We start from the raw sequence: 25,089 nt of genomic DNA on the forward strand, positions 1-25,089 counted from the left end.
ACAGTGAACACTCCAAGAGTGTCCACTATTCAGATAGACAGTCAATGGCAGCGAATTTTTAGTCGCCTTTATCACTGAACTATATGCATAATAAGCAAAGCTAACCCAAATTTCTCGACGAGTTAAACGTAAGTGTTTTTCGTTCAGCATCTTCTAGAAAAAGAGACAAGGATGCCCTTTGACGCGATCAAGTTTGCGTTTTTGACAATTTAGAGAAAGAATCTGAGGCTAAGAACGCATAAGCGTATTAGAACACACCCGAGTATTGAAATTAAAAAAGAAAAAACCTTCGAAGCTTTTTTGCCACTAAAAACGTCTTGGAACGAGCTGCCTTGGCTTCCTACGCTGATACCGCTTGAATAAGTATCGCAGGATCGAGTCTATAGAAGAAAAAAGTCAAGGACGTTTGTTTGTGTTGTCTGTCTAGACGTGTCTACCTTTTTTAAACCAATTTGTCCATCGGAAAACGAGCGCTTAACGTTGCGACAATCATTCGCTGAAAAGGCTTGGAGAATGAGCGAGTCTTGCATACCAACGCTCTTGAGTCTCGTCAGCTGATCAAGCGATATCGGCCGACCCTGACCAGGAACGAGTCGAACAATTGCGCTTTGGCTGCACAAAAAAATTAGGCTCAGCCTATTTCGTGAGCGTATAGACTACTGTACCTTTGCCAAGAATCCAATGCCTTCAACTGTCGACGCCTTGCTTTCATACTACGGGTAACGGCTTCCGTGTTTCCAGGATTCCCCTTCAACAAATTAATAAATAAATAAACGCATCATACGTAGGGCGACGGCTTGTTCTTCTACCGCCTCTGAGTCATCCGAATCGTACTCAAACACCTGCTTTGGATCGCCATAGAAAATCTTTCGAGAGACAGTTGCGATGGGTGCTTTCGTAAAAACTCAATTCATACCTCGATCGCGGATTCGTTTTCCGTTACTTTGACGTAGCCGTTGGCTTTCGAAGGCGCTTGGGTAACGATCGACTGAGCCTTCCTAACCGACATTGGGATCTTGGGATCAAAATTCGCCTGCCTGCCTGTCTGCCTGTTTTCTGCCTGTCTGCGTCTCTGATTGTTTCCCTGTGACGGTGACAAAGGCTCGCCGACCAACCAGTGAGCTTGCAATATACGTAAAGGGAATTCTGTCAATTTTGTCTTCGTTGAATGAATAAGGGAAAAGGGGAAAATTGCTGGTGCTGTCATCGCCGACTCGCCACCTCTACAGGTACTTTTGACGTGCTTATGACGTCGGGAACGATTCTGCAGGTGAGTGGCTCTGTTGTTGGCGCTAATGCGAGACAGTGAGACTTCCGAGCATTTATTTCTTTCGTTCTCCCATGCGTCTCTCGCTAGCCCTCATAAAATCTAGGTATCTCGTCTCCCGATATAACAAACCTTTCCACACCCTGCTCTTCGATCGCTGCTAATCGAATCAGACCGCCGGACGAGCCGTCGCGGGCCATCGCCAGAGCTAGGCCTAAGGAAGTTCACAAAGATAAGAACGAATCCGAAATTCAATCGTTCTCGTAGGTTACAGTTCTTGGCGAAGCCCAAGCACTCGTCTCTCGTCATTCTCGGCTTGAAGTTGGCATCGCAGTAACCATAGAGATAGGTGCTGCCCGAGCCTCCGATGGCAAACGGTTGACGAATGCACATTCCGCTGATGGGAACAGAGAAAACCTAAACAAAAGTAATAATTACATAAATAAATCAATAGTATTTTTACCTGTCCCCCTTCTTGCTTGTCCCATCCGGCAACGATGATTCCAGCCACGAGGGAGTCCCTGTGCGCGTAGCAGAATTTGCGAAATACGCTCGCTGCCGTTTTCACCAAAGGCCTTTCGCCCAATTGCAATCTACGCGCGCACCAAAGAATCAAACGATTCCCCAAAAGGGGCCCCGGTTCGTAAAACGCCGCTCTTACCCGTTAAGGTTCAGATGAAACTTGACTATATCGGCAACGGCTTGCGTGTGGGCCGCCGATCCCGAACGACAGCAGAATATTCGATCGGTTATCGACGTGAGTTTGTCGGTGACCCGATTGGCGATGTAAGCCCTGTACGTCGATATTTCAGGTCTCGCTCGCGGCGTGGGGCGCGTGGGAACGTTTTTACCCGGTCGTCGTTCGAGAATCGGCTCCGATGACGACTCCGCCGTCGAATTCTACGGCCATTATAGATGTCTGAGCGAAAACAGGTCAATAGGAGAACGAGAGTGAGTCTTGTGGCGGCATTACTCCCGTGGAATGAGGCGAAGTGAGCCAATCCGGCAAAGGCTCCATCTTGGTTTGCGTCAGGTAACTCCCGGATGTATTTTGATGAACTTCTCTCTTGGAATCGATTTGGGCACGACTTCGGTCAAAGCGGCGCTCGTCGACCTCGCGAGAGGAACCGTCGTTGAATCGCAAAGCGTGGAAACGCGTGCATATCGATCTTACACGTCATCCGTCGCCGAACAGGACGTCGCGACGATTTTCGCCGCCGTAGAGCAAGCGGTGACGGCTTTACCGCTAGAAAATCGACGTAGGATTCAATCGATTGGCGTGTGCGGCCAAATGCACGGCTGCGTACTGTGGAATCGCGCCGCAATCCGAATCGATAGTAAATTCAAGAGTGACGTCACGAATTTAATCACGTGGGAAGACGGCCGATGCGATCGCACTTTTCTCGACTCTCTACCGTCTCAGTCGAGCGGCCGCCAAGTCAGCTCGGGCTACGGTTGCGCCACACTATTTTGGCTAAAACGACGTCAATCCGATTGGCTGGAGTCGTACGAACGATCCGGTACTGTCCAGGATTTATTTGTAGCCTGGCTGTGTCAAATCGACGTTCCGGTCATGTCATATCAAAATGCAACGAGTTGGGGATATTTTGACGAGAATCAATGGGAGGTGGACAGGTAAGAGAATACCAATCCCTTTGGTAGGGTATATACTTCAAAAGCAGCATCACTGTTCCTAGATTAAAGGAAGCTGGTTTTCCTGTTCACCTGCTTCCAAGTCTCGCAGAACCAGGCACCTTTGCAGGACGAACTGCAGAGCAGTGGTGTGGCATTCGAGCTGGACTTCCCGTGACCGCAGCCCTGGGCGATCTTCAGTGCCACGTTTACAGTGCTATTCAAATGGATAGCGAAGCTGCTGCTATAAGTATTGGCACGTCAGCTCAGTTGTCGTATATTGACGTTGAGTGTGGGCGCTTGCCTTTGTCGTCTCCCGTCGAGTCGTGGCCTTATTTCAATAGGCGACACGTCATCGTTGCCGCCTCTTTAAACGGTGGGAACGTGTTGGCGAAATTCGTAGACATGCTTCGCGATTGGGTTTCGTCTATGGGTTTGACTGCGCCAACGAGAGACTCGATCTTTGAATCGTTTCGACGGGAAGGACGTGAGGCGGCGAGGGCCGGATCTATGAAGGTTAATCCGAGGCTGTTCGGTGAGCGGCACTGTCCAAGGGAATTGGCATCTATTACGAATGTTGGTCCTGATGATCTTTCGATATCGTCGGTGTTCGAGGCGATCTGCAGCGGCTTGATAGGGAATCTGGAGTCGATGGTGTCTCGCCGGCAATTGACGTCCGCTGGAATTCGACGAATAGTTGGATGTGGAAAGGCATTGCGTGAGAACGCGGTGCTTCAACGGGCTGTCGAAGACTGCTTCGGTTTGCCTTTCGTATTGCGTGCGGAGAGCGATGCAGCTCACGGCGCAGCGTTGATTAGCGCAAACAGTCAATAGAACAATATTTAGAATTTGTAAAATGGTACTGATTGACGTACGGCTTTCGCGGTGTTTTTACGCCCCAGTGAGATGAGATTAAGCAGACCATTCCTATGCAAGGGAACGAACTATCAAACCTCCACTACACAGTGGTACTACCTGCCCAGTGCACTGGCGTTTTCCCAACTGACAATCAAAACGACGATACAGATCATGCAGTGAGCAGGTAACCGTACTCGACGGTCAGAATGGCCGAAGCAGTGCCTGCCACGGTTCGTCCACCAAACGCACTTCGCCTTCCCCGTGCAGCTTTCCTTTCACTAGCCTCTTTGGAGGACATGCGTTGTAGTCAGCGGATTCTCCTACAGTTTCCAACGCGCTCAAACAATCCTGAGCCGATGGTCTTTGAGACGGTGCGATGTTAATCATTCGACGGCCAAGTTGTTTGATTGCCGTATGTTCAACGCTCGTCAAATGCGTTTGTCTGCTTTCTTTAGCCGCCTGCTGCCCGGTCATCAGTTCGATAAGAGTCACTCCTAAACTGTAAATGTCGGCCATTTTTGTATTACGATGCGCTGCTTCTGGTGTCCTTTCCGGAGCTAGATATTGGGGGCTCATCGGGCCAGCGGAGCGCCGGGACGCTTCGGCAAATCGGGACGCTCCGAGATCGCATATCTTGGCTTCCATTAGAGAAGTGACTACGATGTTCGAAGGACGAATATCTCCGTGTAAAATACCGCTAGGACCGAGTTGATGAAGATACGTTATTCCAGCCGTAAAGCCGGTCGCCATGTCAACCTGTTCTCTCAACGAGAGGCGGTTTGGTGACCGAAGTGACGCCTTGATGACGTCAGATACTGAACCCTCTAGAAGTTCGGTGATAATTCGAACGGGAACGTCGTCTTCCGTGGTCACGCCGCACAAGGACACTACGTTTGGATGATGAACGTGGCTACACATACCGACCTCTTGCTGAAACAGGTCAAGGTAATGATCGCGGTGGAGCAATTCGTGCATAATCTTCACCGCAACGTAGCAGCCACGCCAATAGCCCATCTTCACTTCTGTGGAAAGAGGCACGAACGTAAGGGTCAATAGGACCCTTCCCTAAAGCTTTACCTCCATATGCACCGCCTCCTAGTTTGATGCCAGTCATTCGAACGTCTTCAAGGGGAATCTGCAAGAGTTCTCGACTTCTTCGAAGACTTTCGCCTCTTTCGTCGGCAACGCCTTGAATTTCAGCTTTTTCTTCTCTCAGTTGATTGCACTGCACGCGGCTTTCATCTAGTTGCCCTCTTGCTTCTCGTTTCTCTTCAACTTCCCTTTCTACAGAAATTAGTGTTCATATTCCATCTGTCTCCAAAATACCGTAGAAAAATCTCACCCAAACTAATTTGAGCCTGCTCTTTTTCACGGCGAAGGGCTCGTATCTCCTCACGCAACGCCTCTATTTCGTCGTCCTTTGCCCTGTTCATTTCATGAGCGCGATTTCGTTCTTCTTCAGCCTGAAGACGTAGGTTTTCTTCCCTTTCCTACAAAGAAGACTGAGTGAACAGCAAGCGTTTTTATATAGTGTACCAAAATTCGAGTCTTTTCGCCGTCTGCCGCCTTTGTTACTTCAGCAAGCTCAAGTTCCGAATTGTTTCTAACAGCGTCCAATTGTGACTGCAAAACGAAAATAACGGCGCTCAAAGTAACGGCCACTAATCGGCCACCTGCATTTCCAAAATTTGACTCTTTGATGTTTGAACAAGCAGTTCGTTTTCTCGCACAGATTCTTCCATGCGGTTACGAAGTGTTTCAAGCTCATGGTTTAGGTCATCTACGCGGGATTGGAGCTCCTCGATGCGCTCTTCGGCCACAGCAACATCGCCGTTTTCCAGAAGACGAATCTGCTCCAAAACTTCAAGAGCCGCTTCGCTTTTAAACCCGTATTTCTACCGAGACAGAGAACATTGCACTTTGTTCAATTATAAGTCGCCCTAACAGAATTAACCTCTATAGGTGCACTTGGCAGAGACAGAATCATAATTTGATCAAGATTTCTTCGCAACGCATTTGCCTGCAATATAGAAAATCCCTACAGCGTAGAACACAAGTTTACTAGTCAGACAATACCTCTTCAAAGCTTTTCTCTATTCCTCTGTTGTGTTCCTCTGCCATTCCGTTAACGTGCCCCCTCGTTTCCTAAAAGTAATCGTGCAAAGCTCCCATTCAAAAGAGGAGGCCAAGATCGGACTTCTCCTAGTTCTCCAGCAGTAAGCCCACAATGCACGAGACGCTCAAGCAGTTCTAATTTATCATTTTGAACAGCTATATCTAGTGCTCCGTCGCCCCGTTTTGTTTTAGCGTGCACATTGCAGCCTTTTCTTGCCAATAAATCGACGACGCTGCCATTTCCAGACTCAACGGCCACAAGAAATGGAGTGAACCCTCTCTGCAGAAAGTAATAGACAGCTGACCAGAAATCCCTGTGACACGTAACAGACAGACCTTGTCTTGAGCTTCTATATTAGCCTGGAACGACAACAGATACTCAATCACAGAGACGTGGTCTGCTTGAGCGGCCAAGTGTAAAGCAGTAAAGCCTTCCTGCACAAACACTGAATTGCACCCTTGGTGATCTGAAATCAGAAGAATCTTACGTAGTCAAGTTCCTCTACACTGAATTCTTCTTCTGACACGAGCCACGTTGCCACGCCGACGTGGCCGCTCTGGCAAGCTAAAGACAGACCACTTCTGCCTTTCTAAAAGTTTCTTTGTTCAGAAAAGCATTGATGTGATATGAAGTACTTACGTTATCGTTGGCGTGGATATCGCTTCTAGAGCCTAGGTATTTAGCAACGCCAATGTGGCCAGATAGAACTGAAACCATGAAAGGCGTTCTGTCGAACTACCATCACAATATTTAGCTGCCATAAATAGATGAATAACCGATGCACACCTTATCTGAAGCGTAAGGGTTTGCACCGTTATTGCAGAGAAGTGAAACGGCGTCTAGAGACCCGCTCTCAGCTGCCCAATGAAGAGAAGTGTAGCCATTCTACAAAATAAAATATCTCTAGTGATTGTGATAAGTCAAAGCACTGCAAATACTCTATTGGCACTATCGATATTTTGTTGCACCAGAATTCCTTTGCTCTTGAGGCATTCCAGCATCTCAGAATGACCCCTTTGGCTCGCCAGAGCGACGGCACCGTCACCGAACTAGGATTTGAAATGAATAAATTACAAAGTAGCTTCCCCGCTACGTTTACTCTATCTTTGGCTGAAGCGTTGCATTTTTTTCTTAAAAGAAACCGCACCATTTCGCACTGATTGTGATAGATGGCATCAAGAAACGGAGTTCGGCCCTATTACATACTGTATAAGCAAACGTCTGATGTAAATCAACTCAAAAGTCTGACGTTTATCAAGTTACGAGCTTCTATATTGGCATCTCTTGAGATAAGATACTTAGAGATACTAATGCAGCCTTTTGCTGAAGCCAAGTGAAGAGGCGTGGCGCCATTCTCCTAAAGAAGCAAATTGCTATTACTACAGATACTCAAAGTACGACAAAAGAGCTTACGTAAGTCTCATTAACTAACACTCCCTCTACAATCAGATTTCGCACAATTTTGAGGTGATCGTTTAGGATAGCAAGAGCCAAGGCGTTATTGCCTTCCTGTAGAAAATAAAAAATTCAAAATTCAGTGGTATACAGACAAAAACGAGGCGCTTGCTTGATCTTTTGCACGAAAATTGCATTTTTCCTTTATTAGAACGTCAACCATTTCCTCCTGCCCCGAAACGACGGCGATGTGAAATGAAGTTCGGCCAAGTTTCTAAAGATCGGAGGATCGAAGGTCTTTTTTTCCACGTGACCCCCGTTTCTCAGGAAATTTACGCTCGTTCTTGCTTCCTTTTCAGCGCCACTTGCTAAAAGTTTCCTTGCCTGACGAATGTTACCGTCTCTGGCGGCCCAATGAAGAGAAGTGTAGCTTCTCTGCTCGACATAGACAGAAATAGCCCTACGCGAATCTTCTCGAGTTCTATGTCCCAACTCACAGTCTCTCTTTCATCGTCGTCGTCCATGAAGCGTGCTGCTTTGTTTCTAAGACTCAGAAAAGGTTCGTGGGCGGTTCGATTGACTCTCCCGGATAAACAACAAATTAAATAAATTTATTGCCTTTGCACTATAAGGAAAGTACAAACTAGTAAAGCTAAATTTGTAGTTGCGGTGAGCAAGTGTGTAGCACTTCCTCCTGCTGAATGATGGTCTCTATACTTATCTGCTGCCCCAAATTCAGAAACATGCGCAGCATGTACGATAGGTTTTGACGTAAGCGTTGCAAAAATGCAAGAACTGTAATCCGTTTGTAGTTTCGAAAAGCTATACCTAGTCTGAAAATAGTCCCGAACCAAACAACTTCATATCAACTGAAGTCTCGTGAGTCACTCCCAAGATCTCTACGTCCGCTGCAATGTATGTTCGCCGATTTCCAGTCTTGTTGCTGATTCAGCTGTCTGCCGCTGTCCCAAGCAAACCGCTGCTTCCAAGCCGCCAAGTTCTTCCTTCAGTCAAAGACGCGTTATCTGAGGTATTACCATTACCGTGCAAGGAAACAACGAGTGATATTATGAGACTGACCTAAATTCTAAGGCTGATCTCGGTGACGGTCAACTCCAAGGTAGAGGCAAACGAGCTGCACTCGAGAATACTACGTGTGTTCCTGAAGGCCCTCCATATCATTTAAATGTTTCAACTATTGCGGTTTGCAACGCCATACGTTGCTGTCATTGTCCATACTCTACGTTACTTTTAGGAGGCACCGTTTTTTTTCTACAGATTAGATGGAACGCATGCTGGCCTTGTGGTGGATTTGCTTGAACTTTTGAAAGAAAAAGTTGATTTCACCTACGATCTCACTGCTGTTTCAAATACGTCCAGTCCGTACAATGAACTGAAATTTCTCTTAGCCAACTGTGTCAGACTTTTTCAGCATACTTATGTAAAGTAATCATGTTCTTCACAGATGACGGATATTGCTGTTGGAAGCTATTCTGTAACAGCGGAAAGATCCAGAGACTTTATCTTTGTGGGAAATTGCTGGCTACAGTCGAGCACGTCAATGCTCATTAGAAGAGACTCAAAGTTTAAACCCTTATCTAATATGTTGACCTTTCTCAAACCATTTGACTCTTCTCTATGGATTGCAGTTCTCTTCGCGCTTCTGTTGTATTCTGTTCCTTTTGGATTGTTTCAACTTCCCAACTGCAGAGGTAGGAACGCTATACCTGTGAAGAATAATGCTCAGACAAAATGTTCTCCGTGACAGGATTGAGAAAGTACTTCGGACGATTTTACACCGATTCTACTTGGTATCTTTTTAGTTCCTTGAACCAACAGAACAGGGATACTGGTTTTGAAAAAGACACGCTTTCTACAACAGCAGAAGACGATACTGACGACGGCAATCATCATTTGGCAGGAAGACCTTGCTCTGGACAGGTTTCAAGCGTGTGGCCCTCTCGCATTCTTCTAGGCGGATGGTATCTTTTTTCGACTATTGCAGTGAGTACCTATACTGCAAATCTGGCAACCTTCTTCGTTTCGGCGGCAATTCAAGATAAAATTCCTTTTCAAAGCGTTACAGAGTTGCCCAAGCAAAGTGAATACAAATACGGCACTGTGGCAGGGTCAGCTGTCGAACGACTTTTCAACCTGTCCACTCTTGAATACTACAACGAAATTTACGAAGCGATGATGAGTCAAAAAGACGATGTCATGGTTAACTCGACTGACGAGGGCTACCGTCGAGTTCTCAACGATCCTAAATATATTTTCATCTGGGACACGCTGGCGTTGCAATACTTCATAAACAAGGATCCTGGCTGCACAGTTCGAGTTATTGGGCAAGGTTTTGGTGAATCTGAGTATGGTTTTGGAATGCGAAAAGGCATGCCCTTCGAAGACGATTTCCGAATTGCTTTGCTGGAGTTGCGAGACGAGCAGCGAATCGCTAATTTGTCGCAAACTTGGTTCTCGACAAATGGAGCCTGTTCAATTCGCATTGATTATTCTGCTAACGAGCCGGATTCTGTTACCCTGACCGAATTCCTAGGAGTGTTTCTTATCTTGATAGTTTCCCTCGGTCTTTCCGGAATTGTTCGCCTTGTCATATGGCTGCATGGCCAGCAAAATTCTGCTGTAAAGAGTGACGCAGAAACTACTCGAATGTTGGCTAAAACGCAAAAGAAAGAAGACAGAAAATCATTTTCGTCGTCTTCCCATTTTTAATTAATTCAGTCGTCCGTGTTTAGCTGCAGTGGTATAGTATGTGTCAACGTCGGTCTTTGTATATATAACAACGCCTACTTTGCACTTCTCTTATCATCCGGAGCCGAAAAAATAAGTACAGTCAGTGTCACGGTAGAACACGCTGCAATGCATGCTTTAGCTACCTACTTTTGTGACTCTCCTTCCCGGTTTACTTACAGTCTCTCTTTCGACGTCCATGAAGCATTCAGAAGCATTCTACTTTGTGTAAAGACTCAGAGAAAGACTGCTACAAAGCGATTGCCCGTTAGCGGAAGAAGGACTCACCAAGAAGTCATACGAAACAATTTAGCTGTACCCACAAAATCAGACAGTCTGACGACAGAAGTACAGTACACTTATAGAAAACCATGTCTGGTTAAAGTTCAGCTCGTAGTCGATGGAGGAGGAGTCGTAGCCTTTCCGACGTAGACAATCTTTTTAGACGATTCTGTCGTTCCGTATTTATTCAGCAGCTTGCACCAGTACTGGCCTTGGTCGTCTGAATTCGCCTTTGTAATTGTCGTCGTCATCGTCGACGTCGTCATCAAATCGGTGGCATTGAACGTTTTCAACACGTTGCCGTCCTTCATCCAGTAGCCGCCAACGTAGGAAATTCCCACCTCGTCCATCGCCGGAAAAGCGCACGAAAACGTCGCGTTTGCATTCCACGCGACATTCGGCGTACTGACGGAGGAAAATTTAGGCAAGCAGTCCACAATGTTTCCCTCGACACAGGAGCATCGACGACCGTCGGGAACAGAATGACAAATTTGAGGGCAGCCGCCGTTTTTCGCACTGCAACCGGTCGTTCCTATCAGAATCGAATTACATGTAAAAAATGACTAAATATAACACCACTTGTCCTACCTGAAGTTCTCGTAGAATCGTAAACGACGACTCCAGAAAGAGCGTATTTTGTCTGCAGAATTTTAGTCGCTCCTACAGTTTTCATTACCCAACGCCACACGCCCCTCAGATTGTGATCAGTGAAGTACAACTTCGTTCCGTATACGTCGATGGAATTAGGGTGAATATTGATATCGGTCTTGAAGCCGTTCACTATTTTTTTTGTGTTCAGATGATAGCCATAAATCTGAAAAAATAGTTGGTAAATGAACAAAATTGTATGTAGGAGGGGTACATGGTCTTTATAGGTGTCGCTGTAAAAGACTTGATTTTTCTTGCGATCGAATGCCACGCCGCTCGGCCGGACGACGTCGGTTGTCAGAGTTTGCCTACTTTCGCCATTCGTGTAAGCCATCTCAACCGTTCTCTTCCCCTGGTCCGTCCAAGCCATGTAGCCTCGAATCGGATCGACGGCAACGCTGATGGGCTGTCGAAGATTCGTCGAAATCAAGGCGATTCGACGAGACGGATCGTTCATGTCGACGGCGGAAATCGACTTATTGTCGCGATCGACGTAGTAAAGAAGACGCGATATCCAATCGATAGCAATACCACCGGGAGATTTCACGTCGGAGAACCAAGGCTTGTCGCCGTCTGGAGACGTGCCGTTCAGGTAAGCCCGATAGATGCCGCCGCCGCCAGCTTGTTGTCGGCCCCAATAGACGAGCTCGTTCGCGGCGTCAAACGCCAACTCACCGACACTCTTCGCCGAAATCGGATTGTAGACTCTATTCCGCTCAGACGAGGTGGCGTCCAACCGCGCAGATATAATCGTATCTGCTTCACCAATCAACAAGAATTGATCTGCAAGAAAATTAACGATTTGAATAATTTATAGAAGAGGAATACGCTCATACCAGATGGCGGCGACACAAAAATCGACGACGATGTTGCCCTGCCGTACGGATTATATACAATGCATCGATAGGTGCCAGGCTGAGTCGCAACATAGCTCGTGTCATTCAACTGATCGTCGTCAATGAGTTTGGTCATGTTACCGTTGAGCCACCACTCAACATGAGTCACTTGAATTCCCGTCGTCAAAACGTTTTCGTAGCGACATGGAAGCGAATTGCCAACCGTCGCAGTGACACCGGTAGGGCCATCGATGATTATTGGTAGACAGCCGGCGTTATCCCACGAACTGCAGCCGCATCGACGACCGCCCGGCACGGCGAGACACATTTGCGCGCATCCGCCGTTGTTGTTGGCGCACGCGTTCGCCGTCGCCGGCGTCGTGACGCGCTTGTCGTCGTAGAATCGTAAAGCGAATGGCATGTTGTTTGTACGATAGATTCGATTCGCATTGTTGCTCGTCGTTGTCCATCTCCACACGCCTCGCAGGTTGTGATCGGCGAAGTAGACGTCGTCGTCGACGGTGGCCAAACTGAATGGGTGGACGTCGACCGATTGAACCCGAAAGCGCTTACTCGAGACGAGCGATGTCGCCACGTCCAGTGGAATACCCAGAATCTAGAAAAAGAATATTTTCTAGAAATTACATTCATGTTTTTTAATGATCTTACTATATCCGCCCTGGCGTCGCAATGGAAAATCATTCTGTCTCGTCGATTGAAAGTGACGGCTGTGGGAAGTTGAACAAATCCCTCGGGGTACACCGATCTTCTATTCTTTCCGTTCATGTACGCCAGTTCGACTCTAGGATAAACTCCCGTGTCTGTCCAAAACATGTAACCAGTCTCTGGATCGACTTCAATAGATGCCGGTTCAGTAAGATTGCTGTCAATCAACGTCATCTGCATAGTGCCATCGAAACTGATGACGGAGATTGTGCTCAAATTCCCGTTCCACTCGGTGTAGTACAAGAGCCGAGACATCCAATCAACGGCTATTGCCGTCGGTTGTACTATAGTAATGCCAGTATTTACCACCGATCTCGATTTGCCTGTCGCGTCGTTCAGACGCGACGACCAGATTTCGCCCATTTCTGGCCGCGTCCAATAGATCATCTCCGTCTTCGCGTCGTAATCGATGCCGTGCGCGCTTACATTGGTAATTCGCAATATCGCTTCGACCGGATCGGTTGCCGTCGAGGAAAGATTCACGCCTTGAATTTCTCCGTCTTCGGCGAGGAGAAGAAACTAAGACGGACCTGAAAAAAAGAAAATAAGTAGACGCACACCTAAACAGGGTTCTGCCGAGAATTTTTTAAATGAGGAAGAGGGATTCCTAGCTTCATAGTTTAGAAATGTTGGGGAAACTTGTCAGTCTGGCGATAAACTGTAAAAAACAGTTACCTTTGCCTATGAGTCTGAAGGTTTGGGTAAAGGACTTCTATATTCGTGGATTGGGCGAAGGGTCCCCCTTTGGGGGTAAAAAGCTTACAAACTCGTCGTTTGACCGCCACGAGCTCAAAAAAACGCGTCTTCTCGCGTAAAGAACTTTTAAAAAAGTCAAAAAAAACATCGACACTTGACACAAACTCCACGGAAGACTATGGAGGTTTATCCGGTGACAGAGGTGCCCCAGGAGCTGGGAGAGACATGCGAGAACTAGGAAGGCGTGCCAAGTTACACCCTTGTCAAGTAAGTATAATCAATAATAAACTTAACTAATCTACTCAGGGAGGCGCCTAACGAACTAAACATCGGCAGGCATTTGAACGAAATACATAGAGGGGACCAACGAAACGGGGAAGGGAAGAAAAGATCCTAGTGCTGTACTTCACCAAAAACCGAAAGTTGGTGTTGGCCGGATACGATGACAAGCGGTCCGTCGAAGATGGCGAGGAATAAGGCGACCACCGGGCCATAATGCCTCAAGCCTTGGGGAGTGTTGCCAATCTCCCTTCTATTCTAGCCAGAGATATCTATGTTCTAGCCACGAGCTCTGCTCTGCTCCATCTGATTAGTACTTGTAAACGCTGGCTATTTATACTCATACGCGACTGGGGACGAACGACTGCAGCTATTCACGATCAAAAAGTGCTTTGTTTGAACCAAAACCTCTGCCAATCGGCCGCAAATGCATTTCTGCCGACAAAAACAAACGAAATTTTGTCGAAAATCAATTCAAAACGCGAAAAAAGACAAAGAATGTGTGCTACGTACGCAAGACACGCCCTGTCACGCTACATTGAGCAATGCATGACGTCAATCACCGCGTTGCTACAAAATGCCTTAATACGAAAAGTAGAAGCGATGAATCGGTCGCAAAATGCATTGTTGGTCTATTCTAAAGACATTGAGTCGCTATTTGGACGCGAAAAGCGAACGCATACCTGCGCAGTTATGGCAGTACGCTTGGTCAGCAAAATCAAGGTGCTACGTCGGCTTCTATAACGGGCAAGTCAAACGTGCGTTGCACGTGATACGCAAACAATCCGACGAAAACGCTACGTAGCTAGACTATTCGACCCGTTTCTCGTCAAATTACCTAACCAATGGGCAGGGTATGATAAAACGTTAGGTACTGGGCACCTTTCACCGTCTAATGGTACTAAAATGCGCGAAATGCCATAAAATTGGTACTAGTAGTACGGGTCGGCGAGTGATGTAGGGGCAGAACCCTGCCTAAGGAGAATCTTTGATTTTCTCCTTACGATCGCACTTCCCCGTCGATGGATTGTAATTGCCGAATTTGCAGACGCATTGGTATAACGCGCTGTTCTCCGGCACGCAAACCTGATTCGAGGAACAGTCATTGTTCGAACAGGCACTTGTAGCTGAAGAAAATAAAATCATTTGAACTTCTACATCGAAACGAGAGCCTATTCATACCGATTGGCGCGGAGCTATTGTAGACGCTTAGGCCGGCTGGTCGCCCGAAGGAAACGTGCGGAGCAACGAAGACTTTGAAATTGCCGCCGTCTATGTTCACTGATCCCACCTTGTTGTGTTGCCAGTCAGACCAGATGAGCAAGTCGCCGTATATGTCCAAAGCGTAGGGATGCACTTGAGAGTACGTGCCAATGAGACGTCGATTTGTTCCGTCGAAATTGCAGACTTCGATCTAAACAAGAAGTCGTCGCGCTTACTGTTTTTTTGGACTAACTTTTCTTCTCTTACTCTATCCAATCTAGCATCGGCCCAGTAGAGAAATCTTTTGGCCAAGTCAAGAGTGATCCCGTTGGGCCATACGATTAGCGTGGATACGAGCACCTGACGACGTTCCCCCGTCATTGAAACACGTTCAATTTTCGGCACAGAACCCCAATTCGACCAATAAATCATCCTGAAACACATAGAAATAGAAGTTTAGAGTGGTGCCTAGACAGTAAAAGCAAAGAAGAAAGCGAAAACCGACTTTCCAACTCACCCTTCCGCAATATCCAACTTCAACCCACGCGGCTTGTCCAAACCACCGATAAGCGTCTTCCGCCAATCGCCCTTCACGCTGACGACGCCGATAATATTAGTCGCTCGGTCCGTATAGTAGAGCACTTTGCTGACGTAGTCGACGGCGATGTTTTCCGCATGGGACAGAGGATGATCGTCGAGAACGAGTCGCTTTTGGCCGTCTTTCGTCACTTCGACAATCGCCCTGTCTGTTATGTCCATAACGTATAACATCTTCGTCGTCGGGTCGACGGTGACCGAGAGGGGCTTCTTGACGGTCGTAATCGGCGCTATCGCCGGTTGAAGTGCGCCGTTTCTCAACACGTATCCGTGAATCTCGTCGTTTACGACGAGAAAGATAATAGTGTCGGGCTCTATTAGCAGAAAAAAGAATGAATAAAGCAGACGAAGATAGTACGTGATGACCGACCGTCGCACGACACGCCGGCACATATCCGTCCCGTCGGCTCAGCAAGGCACATTTGTTCACAATCACCATTGTTCTGCGAGCAACGGTTCACTTCAAAAAAAATAGAAACAAATGCAATTGAAGAGATGATCGATAAGCGGCGACGGGGCGATTACCGGTTGCGCTCTCGTCCGCGCGGTAGAGCGAAAGGCCGTAAGGCGTCGATCTCGTCCTCATGACGACGCTGAGTTCCAATTTGCTTAGACTGTCGCTCATCGGCCGGCCGTACACGACGCGAGCGTAACGATCCGTAAAATAGATCGTCTCCGAAGTGATCGCCATTCCGAAAGGGTGAATGTTCGCGGAAAAGGTCAAAATCACCTGACGATTGTTCCCATCGAGGTCGCTCGACTCCATCTGTGAAAAAAGAAAGACGATTGAATCGGATTGAGAGAAGGAACGCGATATAGTCGTGAGATACCTTGTCCGCCTTTCCGTCGATCCAATAGAGACGTTTGCCAGATATCGTCAATCCGTTGGGCCAGCCGAGGTCATACCCCTCAATTAACGCCATTCGATTATTGCCGCTCATAAACGCTCGTTCGATTTTGGCTTTCGATCCCAAATCAATCCAGTACATATACCTTCGGACGAGCGAAAAGACTTATCATCTAACACCCCGTTCGACTCTCGATCATTTACCCCATCGACGGTTGGAGAATAATTGAACGTGGTTCGACGAGATCAGTGCTGATGAGCGGCACCGAATAACTACCGTCTAACGTTGCGACGCCGATTACATTTAAGCTCGAGTCGGAGAAATAGACGTGCTTGGCCGATGGATCGTAGGCGACTCCGCTCGGTATAACGAGTCGCGAGACGATCGTTCGAACGTTCGTGCCGTCAACGTTCGAGCTGAAAATCGCTTTGAGAGCAGTGTCCGTCCAGAAAACAGTCTGCGTGTCGACGTCGTGCGCGACGCCGACGACGCGTTGCGTTTGCGTGTTCTGGATTGTCGTGACCAGGGAGCCGTTCGGAGTCACGAGCCGCAGGGAAGTGGTTTCAGCGACAATGAGAAATTTGTCTGGAACTAATGGGATGACGTGTTGGCATGAACCCCAAAAAGGGCAAAACAAAAGGCGAACAAAAAGGGCTAGCTTTGTCATTCTAACGCGTGCGAGGAGAGGGAAAAGGAATTTGAAGAGATGATAGTCTATCATCTCCGTTACTCTTCCTCCTCTCCCCCTTCTCTCCCTCTCCCCTCCCCAGCAAAGAACGCGACAATCGTTTCCCTAGGGTTGCGTCTGGTGACGCACTACTTACTTGCTGCTTTAGTTGTAGGAGTTGGATCCATTGCCTCGATTGTCGTCACGACAACGACGGCGAGAGCAACGAAAAGAGGAATGTGAGATTGCCTTCGCATCGCGCCGGTGACGACGTACGACGACGGGCGACGAACTTGAGACGAACTTGAGGGGTGAGCGCCAACCGGTCCGTGCCAACCTGTGCTCAGCAGTGACGCGCAGACAAATTAGGGCCTACCTGAGCTCAAGGCAACCTCCACATCCGCATCACTCCACCTCGCCCGTGAGCTTTTACAGTACTGCCATCTTGATAAGACATCCGTAACCGGGTTCACACTGATCAGTGATGCAAAGGAAGTAGGAAGCAGTCTTTTGATTGCCACTAGCACATTTGCGAAGTGATAATTTTTGGAGTCTTTTTATTGCAGTCCGGAACAGGATCGCGTAACCCAACAGCGACATACTCGAACGAAAGTCGATAAACGAGACCGAGGATAAATGTTCGGTTTTATTTCGACGTGCGGTGGGGCCACAAGCTCATATTTGCGACATTGTATCACGCTGCGCGTCGTTCCATCGTGCAAAGACCCCGATCCGAGATCGACCAAGTGCGCTGATAGTTCGACGATTCTCTACAAGCCGAGGACGCCCATTTCAGTAGCCAAAAAGCTTCAAAACGTAGCAAATCCGCCAAATCGTTTCCTCTGGTTTCAACATCGCGTGCGTTAGATGTTTACATTCGAACTCTCTTGGACACAAAAACAACAAGTCCGTACGAAACACTAATGACCCCGTAGACCACAATTAGAAAACAATGATTTTTTGATTGATCAATTAACGACAGCAGCAGCAGCTAAAATAAAGCGAGTTTGAAGGAAAGCCATATAGAAAGTGAAATCATTCATAGACTATTTTTGTGCACATTACAAAAACTAGCAAAACACGTTCAGCTGAGTATATACCACGAACGCTCTCTAGAAACAATAAAGACTAGCTGCAGACAATAGTCAATAATATATACCACGAAAGCTCTCTAAAACTATTCTAGTAACAGACGAGCTGCAGACAATATTAAACAATTATAAATTCTACAAGATACCTAACTGTATTTTCTACAATTAAAGTTCACCTTCCTCGTGGTTTTTAGCCTTCTCCCTAACCCTAAATACCTTAGTGCTAATTCGCCCAAGGCGGTCGATACTGCGTCTGCCACGGCTGATCCACCAAACGCACTTCCACTTCCCCATGCAATTTTCCTTTCACGAGTCTCTTCGGAGGACAGTCGTTGTACGAATCAGATGCTACAACAGTTTCCAAGACACTCAAAGAATCTTGAGCCGACGGTCTTTGGGATGGGTCCGTATTAATCATTCGAAGGCCAAGTTGCTTGATTGTGGTATGCCCAACGCTAACCGCCTGAGATCGTCTGCTTTCCGCAGCCGCCCGCTTCCCTATCATCACTTCAATGAGAGTCACGCCTAAACTGCAAATATCCGCCTCTTTCGTATTATGCTGACCGGGCACGTGCCTTTCCGGAGCCACATACTCAGGGCTCAATAGACCAGCTGAGATCATCTTAGATGCTTCGGAAAATCGAGCCGCTCCTAGGTCGCATACCTTGGCTTCCATTAAAGTACTGACTACGACGTTTCTAGGACAAATGTCTCCGTGTAAAATACCTTTAGGACCGAGCTGATGCAGATAAGCGATTCCAGCCGTAAAGCCGACAGCCATGTCAACCTGTTCTCTCAACGAGAGACGTTTTGCCGATCGACGAGATGCTTTGATGACGTCCGATACAGAACCCTCTAAAAGTTCAGTAATAATTCGAGCGGGAACGCCGTCTTCGGTCGTCACACCGCACAATGACACTACGTTAGGATGACGAGCATGACTACATATGCCAATTTCTTGCTGGAACAACTCCAGGTAATGGCCGCGGTCCAGTAAATCGTGCATACTTTTTACTGCAACGTAGCTGCCCCGCCAATAGCCCATCTTTACGCCTGCGAGAAAGAAGATAACGCTGTGTATCGTTCGATGCTAACTATAAATCCCTTACTTCCATAAGCACCGCTTCCGAGGCTGATACTTGTCATTCGAACATCTTCAGAGGGAATCTCCAGGAGTAGGTGTCTTTTTCGCAGACTTTCGGATTTCTCGTCCGCAACGCCTTGGATTTCAGCTTTCTCCTGTCTCAACTGGTCGCACTGTGCCTCAAGTTGCTCCCTTGCTACTCGATTCTGCTCGCGCTCCAGTTCTAAAAGTGAAAAGTAGGCATAATTTGTGCTGTACATCAAAAGGGAATTACCTAAATTCATTCGCAACTCGTCTTTTTCTCTTAAAGTGATCTCAGCTTGGAGTCTTTCCTCGTCTTTTGCTCTGTGGACTTCATTAGCGCGAATTCGCTCCTCCTCAGTTTCTCTTCTCGAAATTTGAAGAAGTCGCTCATTTTCTTGTAGTCGCAGGCGAAGTCGGTCAAGCTCCTCCTGGAGTTGATTCACGTGACGCCTGATCGGATGCGCGGTGACAAATCGACGACTCCCAAATAATTCACTTCTGATCCCAGCGAAAGTAGACTCATTAGCGCAATCTTCGTGCGTTTTGCAAATGTGAATTGATCGTATGTCCAAGGAATGAAAGTGATTGCTACTTCCACATCGATTGCTGCAAGAATGCATGACGCAACTTTTTGGGCAATAGTCCATAGTACATTGGTGCCTTCCCTTGTGATTGTACGGCAAGGAGCAGTGATTTTTACAGTCCGAAAGATCGCACTTCTTGTTGCAACAGTGAATCTCTGCATCGCATCGGTGCAACCGGCTTTGCTCGTCCTCTGCTTTGACGTGGTCGACCTTTCGCGAACAGCTTCCTTTACACCCACGATATGCTGACAGTTCGCATGGCGTGTTGCAAATGTGCTTCCTTTCCTTGCACTGATGTTTGCCCGTGTGACCGCCGCAATGACCACAGGGAAAACCACACGCAACACCTTTCCCGCTGGAGTCGCGGAAATAAGAACACTTGTACTCGCATTTGTGGTTTGTGTGACAATCATGATGCAGATAGACGTCTTCTTTGTTGTGAGGACTTTGTTCTAAGCAAAGCCGGTCACACGTCTGACACTTTTGCTCGCAAAGTGACCAAAACTGGCGGAGCGGGGAGAAGAGTCTAAGCTTTGTGTCCAAAAGGAGACTCGTCACGTCGATATCGTCCTTGAAAACTTGAGTGTTAAGATGAATCCATTTTTCAACTCTCGATATTCTTCTGTTGACAAGGGCCGTCAGTTGCTTCCTAAAAGAGCTGCACCAATCCGTCGTCCCAATATGCTTTTCATTTATGGCACAATAGCCCTTGATGAGGCGTTCTCTTAGATGAGATCTGTCTTTCGCAGCAGCAGCATACAGCACGAAACCGTGATCCTTTGCCGATAAAGACATCGGCAGTTCCTTGTCTTCAACAACTTCTTTGTCAGACTCAAATTTTCCTAGTGGCCTTATCTCATTGCCATCAAGAAGGGAGCCACACCAAACAGCATCTTCAACATTCATTCTAAGCAAGATAAGTACTTTGTTAATTTTCGTTCTGTCCAAAGCTGTCCAGTCTTGCAAATAAATTTTAGCAAGGACGGTTTTCATTAGTTCAGATGTATATTTCGCAGACCCAAGACTTTGCTGAGTGTCAAAATGTTTTCTGATGTTAACAAAACTCTCGAAAAACTCCCGCTTTCCAAAATTTTCGGATGTCGCAACGCGGAAGGATCCTCGGTATAAGTTCTTCACAAAGTTATTCTCCATGTCCGTTTTGAGAACTTCTAAAATTTTTTTTACCATTTCCTCTAGAACGGAGTTTGAATCTCCGGAAGAGACGTCTTTGCAGACCACAGCAAGCTTTCCTTTGAAAAGTTGATTTTGTGTGTCACTCTGCTTCAAATATGTGGCGCCATCTTGAAAACGATCAAACATTCTTTTCGTGTCCTCGTCAAAACGGGGGCCCCGTTTTAAAAACGGTAAGTGAACTTATTGCTCCGCCGAAAACGGCCATGAGCATATCTTCTTGTCGACTTCGTTCAAACGACCCCAAGCCCTCAAAATCAAGAGCGATGACGGTTACTTCGGGATAAAGTCGAACTGACATCCAAATTCCCTGAGTGCATCTGCCACCCGCGATGTCAAATTGAGCGCCCGTCACGTGATTGAGCAAGAAGCTCTTTCCAGCACTCTGTCTTCCTTTGGCGGATATCACTTTTGCGGGCTTTGTGGCATAGTTAAAAACGGCTTCGTAAACGCCAAACGATATGGCATCAATGAAGTCTTGAACTGAATTCATGGCTCCTGGAAACGTAACATTGACTCCTTTTGACAGAGGACGAAGAACGTTGTTTTCTGCTATCGCGATTTGAATAGGTACTGAAGTTGCGATAGACAAAACAAATTCGTCTGCTTGGACAGCTTCGTAAGGATAGGCAAATACAGCGGATAAATCGTCGCTAGTGCACACTTGGAGTCTCATCGTTCTAAGAAGAGGTTTCACAGATTTTCCCGTTTCCACTTGAAGAGCGTTAAGCATGCTGTGAAAGTACGATAGCATGTTTTCTTGAAACTCTTCCCGAGATAGTTTACGTTTTGCTTCGACTGGAATTCGGAACGTTATCCACAACGGTTTCGCTTTGGTTTCATAGCAATTTGTAATAGCATACTTTCGAAATATTGTGTGAAATTGCTCCAAAATTTCATTCATTTTTAGGTCTACGTCGGTTCTCGATAAACGGCTTGAAACAACGTTGAGGCTGCTGCCACGTGAAATCAATTTCAGACGAACCGACTGGCATTTGCCACCAGAGCAGTCGACGCAAACTAAGTGCAGTTGACTTTGAATTTGGACTAGGCGAAACTGCGCACATCGACTTGCGCCTTTAAACACGAATATCTCTTCACCGCATACTGGACGAAAGGCTTCGCAAGAATAAGTTCTAACACAGAAATTGCATTGCTCCGTAGCGGGCTCTTCCTTCCTTCCTTCAGTCGTACGGCCATCTTTCTTACTCGAAACAACGTGGGAGGAGACTGTGAGAACGAAGTCATTGTACGTGAAGACTTCCTTCAAATTTTCTCCCCATTTCTTGAAGTTTAGTCGACCAGGGTACAATTTTCCTCTTCGGATGTCATACACCGATCCTCGGAAATCCGAATCAACTAGTAAGAGCTCTCTTTTCCCGCTAATAAATTGCATGTGTAACATGTCCACACAATCATACTTGTCTTTGAGAGGATGTTCGGAATTGTGTCGGAGCGACAGAAACATTTCTGTGAATTCGTATATTGCTATAACTTTCTCATAATTATCCCAAAACGCTAGGAGTCGTTTTTCCGCGTCAAAAGCTATTCGGTGAATGTCTTTCTTAGTGACAGTTCTCAGGGGCTTACTTTTTGTCAGTTTGTCCCACTGTTCGACGTACACTACTACACCTCCTGTCGAAGTTGCAACATTGGTTCTCTTCAACAGGGACCCTACCGATTGAGCATTTGCAGCCTTTCCAGTTGATTCTGAATATGCAATGAGAATTACTTTATTGCTGTTTGGTATCGAATACAGGGCTCTCACTTCCCCTTCTTTCACCAAGCTAAACTCTGCTCCTCGTAAATCGGTAAGTACGGGATGAAACGAATAGTTTTCATCACTTCCAGCTCTTGTCAGTTCATCACTGGTTACTTCAAGCTTGCGAACTTGATACTCAACTTTGTCGTTTTCAAAATACTCACGGTTGTAGCGCAGGTCAACGCGACCTTGACCAGATTGTGGGTTAAAATCAAAGACTTCGACGGTCAGCTGCCCACTTCCAAACTCTATGCCGCGCTTGGTTTCTCTCAAAATTTGCCGTCTCTTTTGGTTAATTAATTTGGTCCGAGATTCTTCGGAAGGAAACGCCCGTTTTAATTCTTCCATACGCCTTTGAGCGTCAAAAGGACATTTTCTCATCCATATTCCACGACAAATTCTGTAATATTTTAGATGATTTTCTTTTAATTTCTCTTCTTTAGGCAAAGAAAATGCTTCTGATATTTTTTCTTCTGATATATCAAAGATGCCTTTTCCAAGAAAGCTATTAAATTTATTCTTAACTTTAGACCCCAGCCGACCCAAAACAGAGCTCATCTCACTTTCAAACTGAGTAAGAGCTTCAGTCGATGACGTTTGAAAATCGTAGAACTTTTTAACTGCTTCTTTTGAAGGAATGATTGAGGTCTCAGAAGAAACTTTTTCCATTAGTAAGGTTTTCTTTCGAAGCCGACGAAAGTCTGTCAGTATCGCTTCGCAATGAGGAAGAAGCAGTTCATTAGCATTTTCTTCATAATACGAGGTAACGTCACAAGTATCAGGCATCTGCAAAGAAAACGGATCATCGCTCTCTTCTATAGAAAACTCTTTCATAAGAAAGGCAGAAAGTCTCTTTTTCCAAAAGTGCTCCAAAAATTCGCCCTCCTGTCTACACATCTCTTTTAGTTTGTCGATACTTTCTTCAAATTCTCTCTCTCCCTTCTTCTGCTCCTGATCTAGCGCTTCTAGTTTCTTTTCTATTTCAGGAAATGCTATTCGAAGGAAATGTCGAACTAAGTCAACGGTAAAGTTCTCTCGTGCTTTGGCCTTCCATATCACTCTGTAATCTTGAAAACCGTTGAACCCCTCTCGAAGCTCCTCAGGCCGACCTGAAAAATTTTTTTCACCAGTCCAAACTCGAATAAACCGTCGGCGAAAGAAAGGAACGCAAAAATAGAAACGCGGCAAGTTATCAGAAAATACGACATTTTCCCTTGTCCCGTCGAAAGACAAGGTAAAGCCGTTCAATGGTGTAGCCTTGTGCATCGTCATTTCACATTCAATTTCAACATCTTGATGCGACAAAATATTATTTTTCTCTGGACGAGTCAGCTTCAAGTTCAAAAATGTCTTCGTGTCAAAGCATAAGATAATCTCACTGCAAAAGTCCCTCACATGCCTCAACATCTGACACGTTATACTCGTGTTTTCAAACTCCGGCGAAGAGCTACCTGAGCGCCAGTAGAACATAAAAAGCGACGTTTTGCTTAGCATGAGAGCGTACAGGCCAGAAGAGCAAAATTTAGGATCGATCATTTTCCCGTACTCAATGCTCGGACTAAAATGAAGATGACTTCGAAGAAAGTCATAAACTGCTCTGTTATCGCCTGCTAAACCGATAGGAATTATAGAGCCTTGCTTTAGAGCGTCGAAGTCTAACTTGGAACAGTCTGAAGAGCAGCTCTCGGGAACAAACGTGTTGCAAAGGCTGGAAAGTTCCTCCTCGACGATGACAACTTTTTCGAAAACACTACTGTCAGTATCGTCAAAAACGACTTTCAATAGTTGAAAAAGACCTGGTGCCACCGCTTTCCACGGAAGAGACGATCGAGGTAAAGTCTTGATGAAATCGTTATCTTGGGCGTTGAGTACGCTTTCCCTGCCATCGATTTTAGAAGCGTCTCCAAGTTTTTGGTATTTGTGATTACGCAGTATGGGCCTCCTGTGCACATTTTCTAAACAATCGATGCAATAATAGAAACTATCGCAATCACTGCAAACAAAGTCTGCCTGAGTTTTCTCGCCATATTTATCGCATTCCTGACACAAGTGAGGAACAAAACTACTCGAAAGCACCGTGACGTCCTCCGTGACGTCCTTCTTGAACATGGCAGCGTAATTTGATTACGGTCAAGTCACACGCTAGAAAGCTAATCTAAAGGACAAAGGTCACATCATGTGATCTATACGTACGTGGGAGCCTACAGCATGTATACTTCGACAGAAACTACGAAGTCATGCAAAGCCGAGTGAACGTGGTAACAAATCTGCACCGCGTGCGGCTTAGGTTACGGCAATTTCGAGCCTGTTAGACTTTCGGCCGTATAAGTCTACTAGAATGTGGCAGAGACGTTTTTGCAAGGCTTGCGTTCTCGAGCTAATAGACTTGAGCTTGCAGTAGGCTACTAGACTAGCGAATCGAAGTAGTCTAAAAGAGACCCCAAGCTATAAAGAAAAGTACCTTCGGCTTGGGGACGGCCCGACTCCTGAACTACGGATTGCCCGTAATGACCTAGTAGTGACCCGTATAAGCTACAGATTAGCAGCCGTCGCTC

General features: G+C 46.5%; 9 protein-coding genes across 14 annotated transcripts; 2 read left to right on the plus strand and 7 right to left on the minus strand.

The window, feature by feature from the left end:
• Window positions 1-52: 52 nt before the first annotated feature.
• On the minus strand, window positions 53-1,235 carry LOC136198481 (uncharacterized). The gene is made up of 6 exons (XM_065988423.1): window positions 917-1,235; window positions 810-866; window positions 666-748; window positions 438-612; window positions 288-380; window positions 53-228 (listed from the first exon to the last, which is right to left on the minus strand). The coding sequence occupies exons 1-6, from the start codon at window positions 1,205-1,207 to the stop codon at window positions 154-156; spliced, it is 774 nt and encodes a 257-aa protein (XP_065844495.1). The 5' UTR covers window positions 1,208-1,235; the 3' UTR covers window positions 53-153.
• A 71-nt stretch (window positions 1,236-1,306) lies between these two features.
• Window positions 1,307-2,377, minus strand: LOC136198482 (proteasome subunit beta type-6-like). Its single transcript, XM_065988424.1, has 6 exons — window positions 2,241-2,377; window positions 2,119-2,186; window positions 1,929-2,060; window positions 1,731-1,860; window positions 1,540-1,684; window positions 1,307-1,481 (listed from the first exon to the last, which is right to left on the minus strand). The coding sequence occupies exons 1-6, from the start codon at window positions 2,283-2,285 to the stop codon at window positions 1,354-1,356; spliced, it is 648 nt and encodes a 215-aa protein (XP_065844496.1). The 5' UTR covers window positions 2,286-2,377; the 3' UTR covers window positions 1,307-1,353.
• LOC136198480 (sedoheptulokinase-like) lies at window positions 2,322-3,834 on the plus strand. The gene is made up of 2 exons (XM_065988422.1): window positions 2,322-2,902; window positions 2,965-3,834. Exons 1-2 carry the CDS (start codon window positions 2,322-2,324, stop codon window positions 3,731-3,733), a joined length of 1,350 nt encoding a protein of 449 aa, XP_065844494.1. The 3' UTR covers window positions 3,734-3,834.
• LOC136198478 (protein TANC1-like) lies at window positions 3,656-7,848 on the minus strand. Its single transcript, XM_065988421.1, has 19 exons — window positions 7,766-7,848; window positions 7,605-7,703; window positions 7,441-7,542; window positions 7,287-7,382; window positions 7,123-7,230; window positions 6,973-7,068; window positions 6,812-6,922; window positions 6,660-6,758; window positions 6,513-6,608; window positions 6,361-6,462; window positions 6,209-6,307; window positions 5,955-6,152; window positions 5,834-5,902; window positions 5,712-5,777; window positions 5,431-5,652; window positions 5,294-5,380; window positions 5,100-5,247; window positions 4,835-5,041; window positions 3,656-4,779 (listed from the first exon to the last, which is right to left on the minus strand). Exons 1-19 carry the CDS (start codon window positions 7,790-7,792, stop codon window positions 3,959-3,961), a joined length of 2,853 nt encoding a protein of 950 aa, XP_065844493.1. The 5' UTR covers window positions 7,793-7,848; the 3' UTR covers window positions 3,656-3,958.
• Window positions 7,849-8,164: 316 nt separating this feature from the next.
• Window positions 8,165-10,040, plus strand: LOC136198611 (glutamate receptor ionotropic, delta-2-like). The gene is made up of 5 exons (XM_065988617.1): window positions 8,165-8,298; window positions 8,361-8,471; window positions 8,524-8,685; window positions 8,734-8,980; window positions 9,037-10,040. Exons 1-5 carry the CDS (start codon window positions 8,182-8,184, stop codon window positions 9,996-9,998), a joined length of 1,599 nt encoding a protein of 532 aa, XP_065844689.1. The 5' UTR covers window positions 8,165-8,181; the 3' UTR covers window positions 9,999-10,040.
• A 271-nt stretch (window positions 10,041-10,311) lies between these two features.
• LOC136198609 (low-density lipoprotein receptor-related protein 5-like) lies at window positions 10,312-12,895 on the minus strand. Its single transcript, XM_065988613.1, has 5 exons — window positions 12,452-12,895; window positions 11,783-12,398; window positions 11,161-11,729; window positions 10,887-11,112; window positions 10,312-10,830 (listed from the first exon to the last, which is right to left on the minus strand). The coding sequence occupies exons 1-5, from the start codon at window positions 12,893-12,895 to the stop codon at window positions 10,403-10,405; spliced, it is 2,283 nt and encodes a 760-aa protein (XP_065844685.1). The 3' UTR covers window positions 10,312-10,402.
• LOC136198610 (low-density lipoprotein receptor-related protein 5-like) lies at window positions 12,896-17,334 on the minus strand. Of its 3 annotated transcripts, none has more exons than XM_065988615.1 (9): window positions 16,335-17,121; window positions 16,114-16,276; window positions 15,809-16,049; window positions 15,654-15,743; window positions 15,204-15,597; window positions 14,954-15,119; window positions 14,666-14,897; window positions 14,488-14,610; window positions 12,896-13,038 (listed from the first exon to the last, which is right to left on the minus strand). In XM_065988615.1, exons 1-9 carry the CDS (start codon window positions 16,850-16,852, stop codon window positions 13,028-13,030), a joined length of 1,938 nt encoding a protein of 645 aa, XP_065844687.1. In that variant the 5' UTR covers window positions 16,853-17,121; the 3' UTR covers window positions 12,896-13,027. The 3 variants fall into 3 exon arrangements, with proteins under 3 accessions (XP_065844687.1, XP_065844688.1, XP_065844686.1); XM_065988616.1 differs by lacking the exon at window positions 12,896-13,038 and having other exon boundaries at window positions 14,459-14,610; window positions 16,335-16,722; window positions 16,956-17,334; XM_065988614.1 differs by lacking the exon at window positions 12,896-13,038 and having other exon boundaries at window positions 14,459-14,610.
• Window positions 17,335-17,828: 494 nt separating this feature from the next.
• On the minus strand, window positions 17,829-20,901 carry LOC136198608 (uncharacterized). Of its 2 annotated transcripts, XM_065988612.1 has the most exons (4): window positions 19,248-20,901; window positions 18,999-19,196; window positions 18,465-18,942; window positions 18,259-18,414 (listed from the first exon to the last, which is right to left on the minus strand). In XM_065988612.1, exons 1-4 carry the CDS (start codon window positions 20,899-20,901, stop codon window positions 18,399-18,401), a joined length of 2,346 nt encoding a protein of 781 aa, XP_065844684.1. In that variant the 3' UTR covers window positions 18,259-18,398. The 2 variants fall into 2 exon arrangements, with proteins under 2 accessions (XP_065844683.1, XP_065844684.1); XM_065988611.1 differs by having other exon boundaries at window positions 17,829-18,942.
• Window positions 20,902-20,917: 16 nt separating this feature from the next.
• LOC136198606 (uncharacterized) lies at window positions 20,918-25,081 on the minus strand. Of its 3 annotated transcripts, none has more exons than XM_065988608.1 (2): window positions 24,996-25,081; window positions 20,918-24,689 (listed from the first exon to the last, which is right to left on the minus strand). In XM_065988608.1, exon 2 carries the CDS (start codon window positions 24,641-24,643, stop codon window positions 20,918-20,920), a length of 3,726 nt encoding a protein of 1,241 aa, XP_065844680.1. In that variant the 5' UTR covers window positions 24,644-24,689; window positions 24,996-25,081. The 3 variants fall into 3 exon arrangements, with proteins under 3 accessions (XP_065844680.1, XP_065844679.1, XP_065844681.1); XM_065988607.1 differs by having other exon boundaries at window positions 20,918-24,944; window positions 24,996-25,061; XM_065988609.1 differs by lacking the exon at window positions 24,996-25,081 and adding an exon at window positions 24,740-24,987.
• Window positions 25,082-25,089: the final 8 nt, after the last annotated feature.

Source organism: Oscarella lobularis, chromosome 19, assembly GCF_947507565.1.
Source record: "Oscarella lobularis chromosome 19, ooOscLobu1.1, whole genome shotgun sequence".
In the NCBI taxonomy this organism is placed as follows: domain Eukaryota; kingdom Metazoa; phylum Porifera; class Homoscleromorpha; order Homosclerophorida; family Oscarellidae; genus Oscarella; species Oscarella lobularis.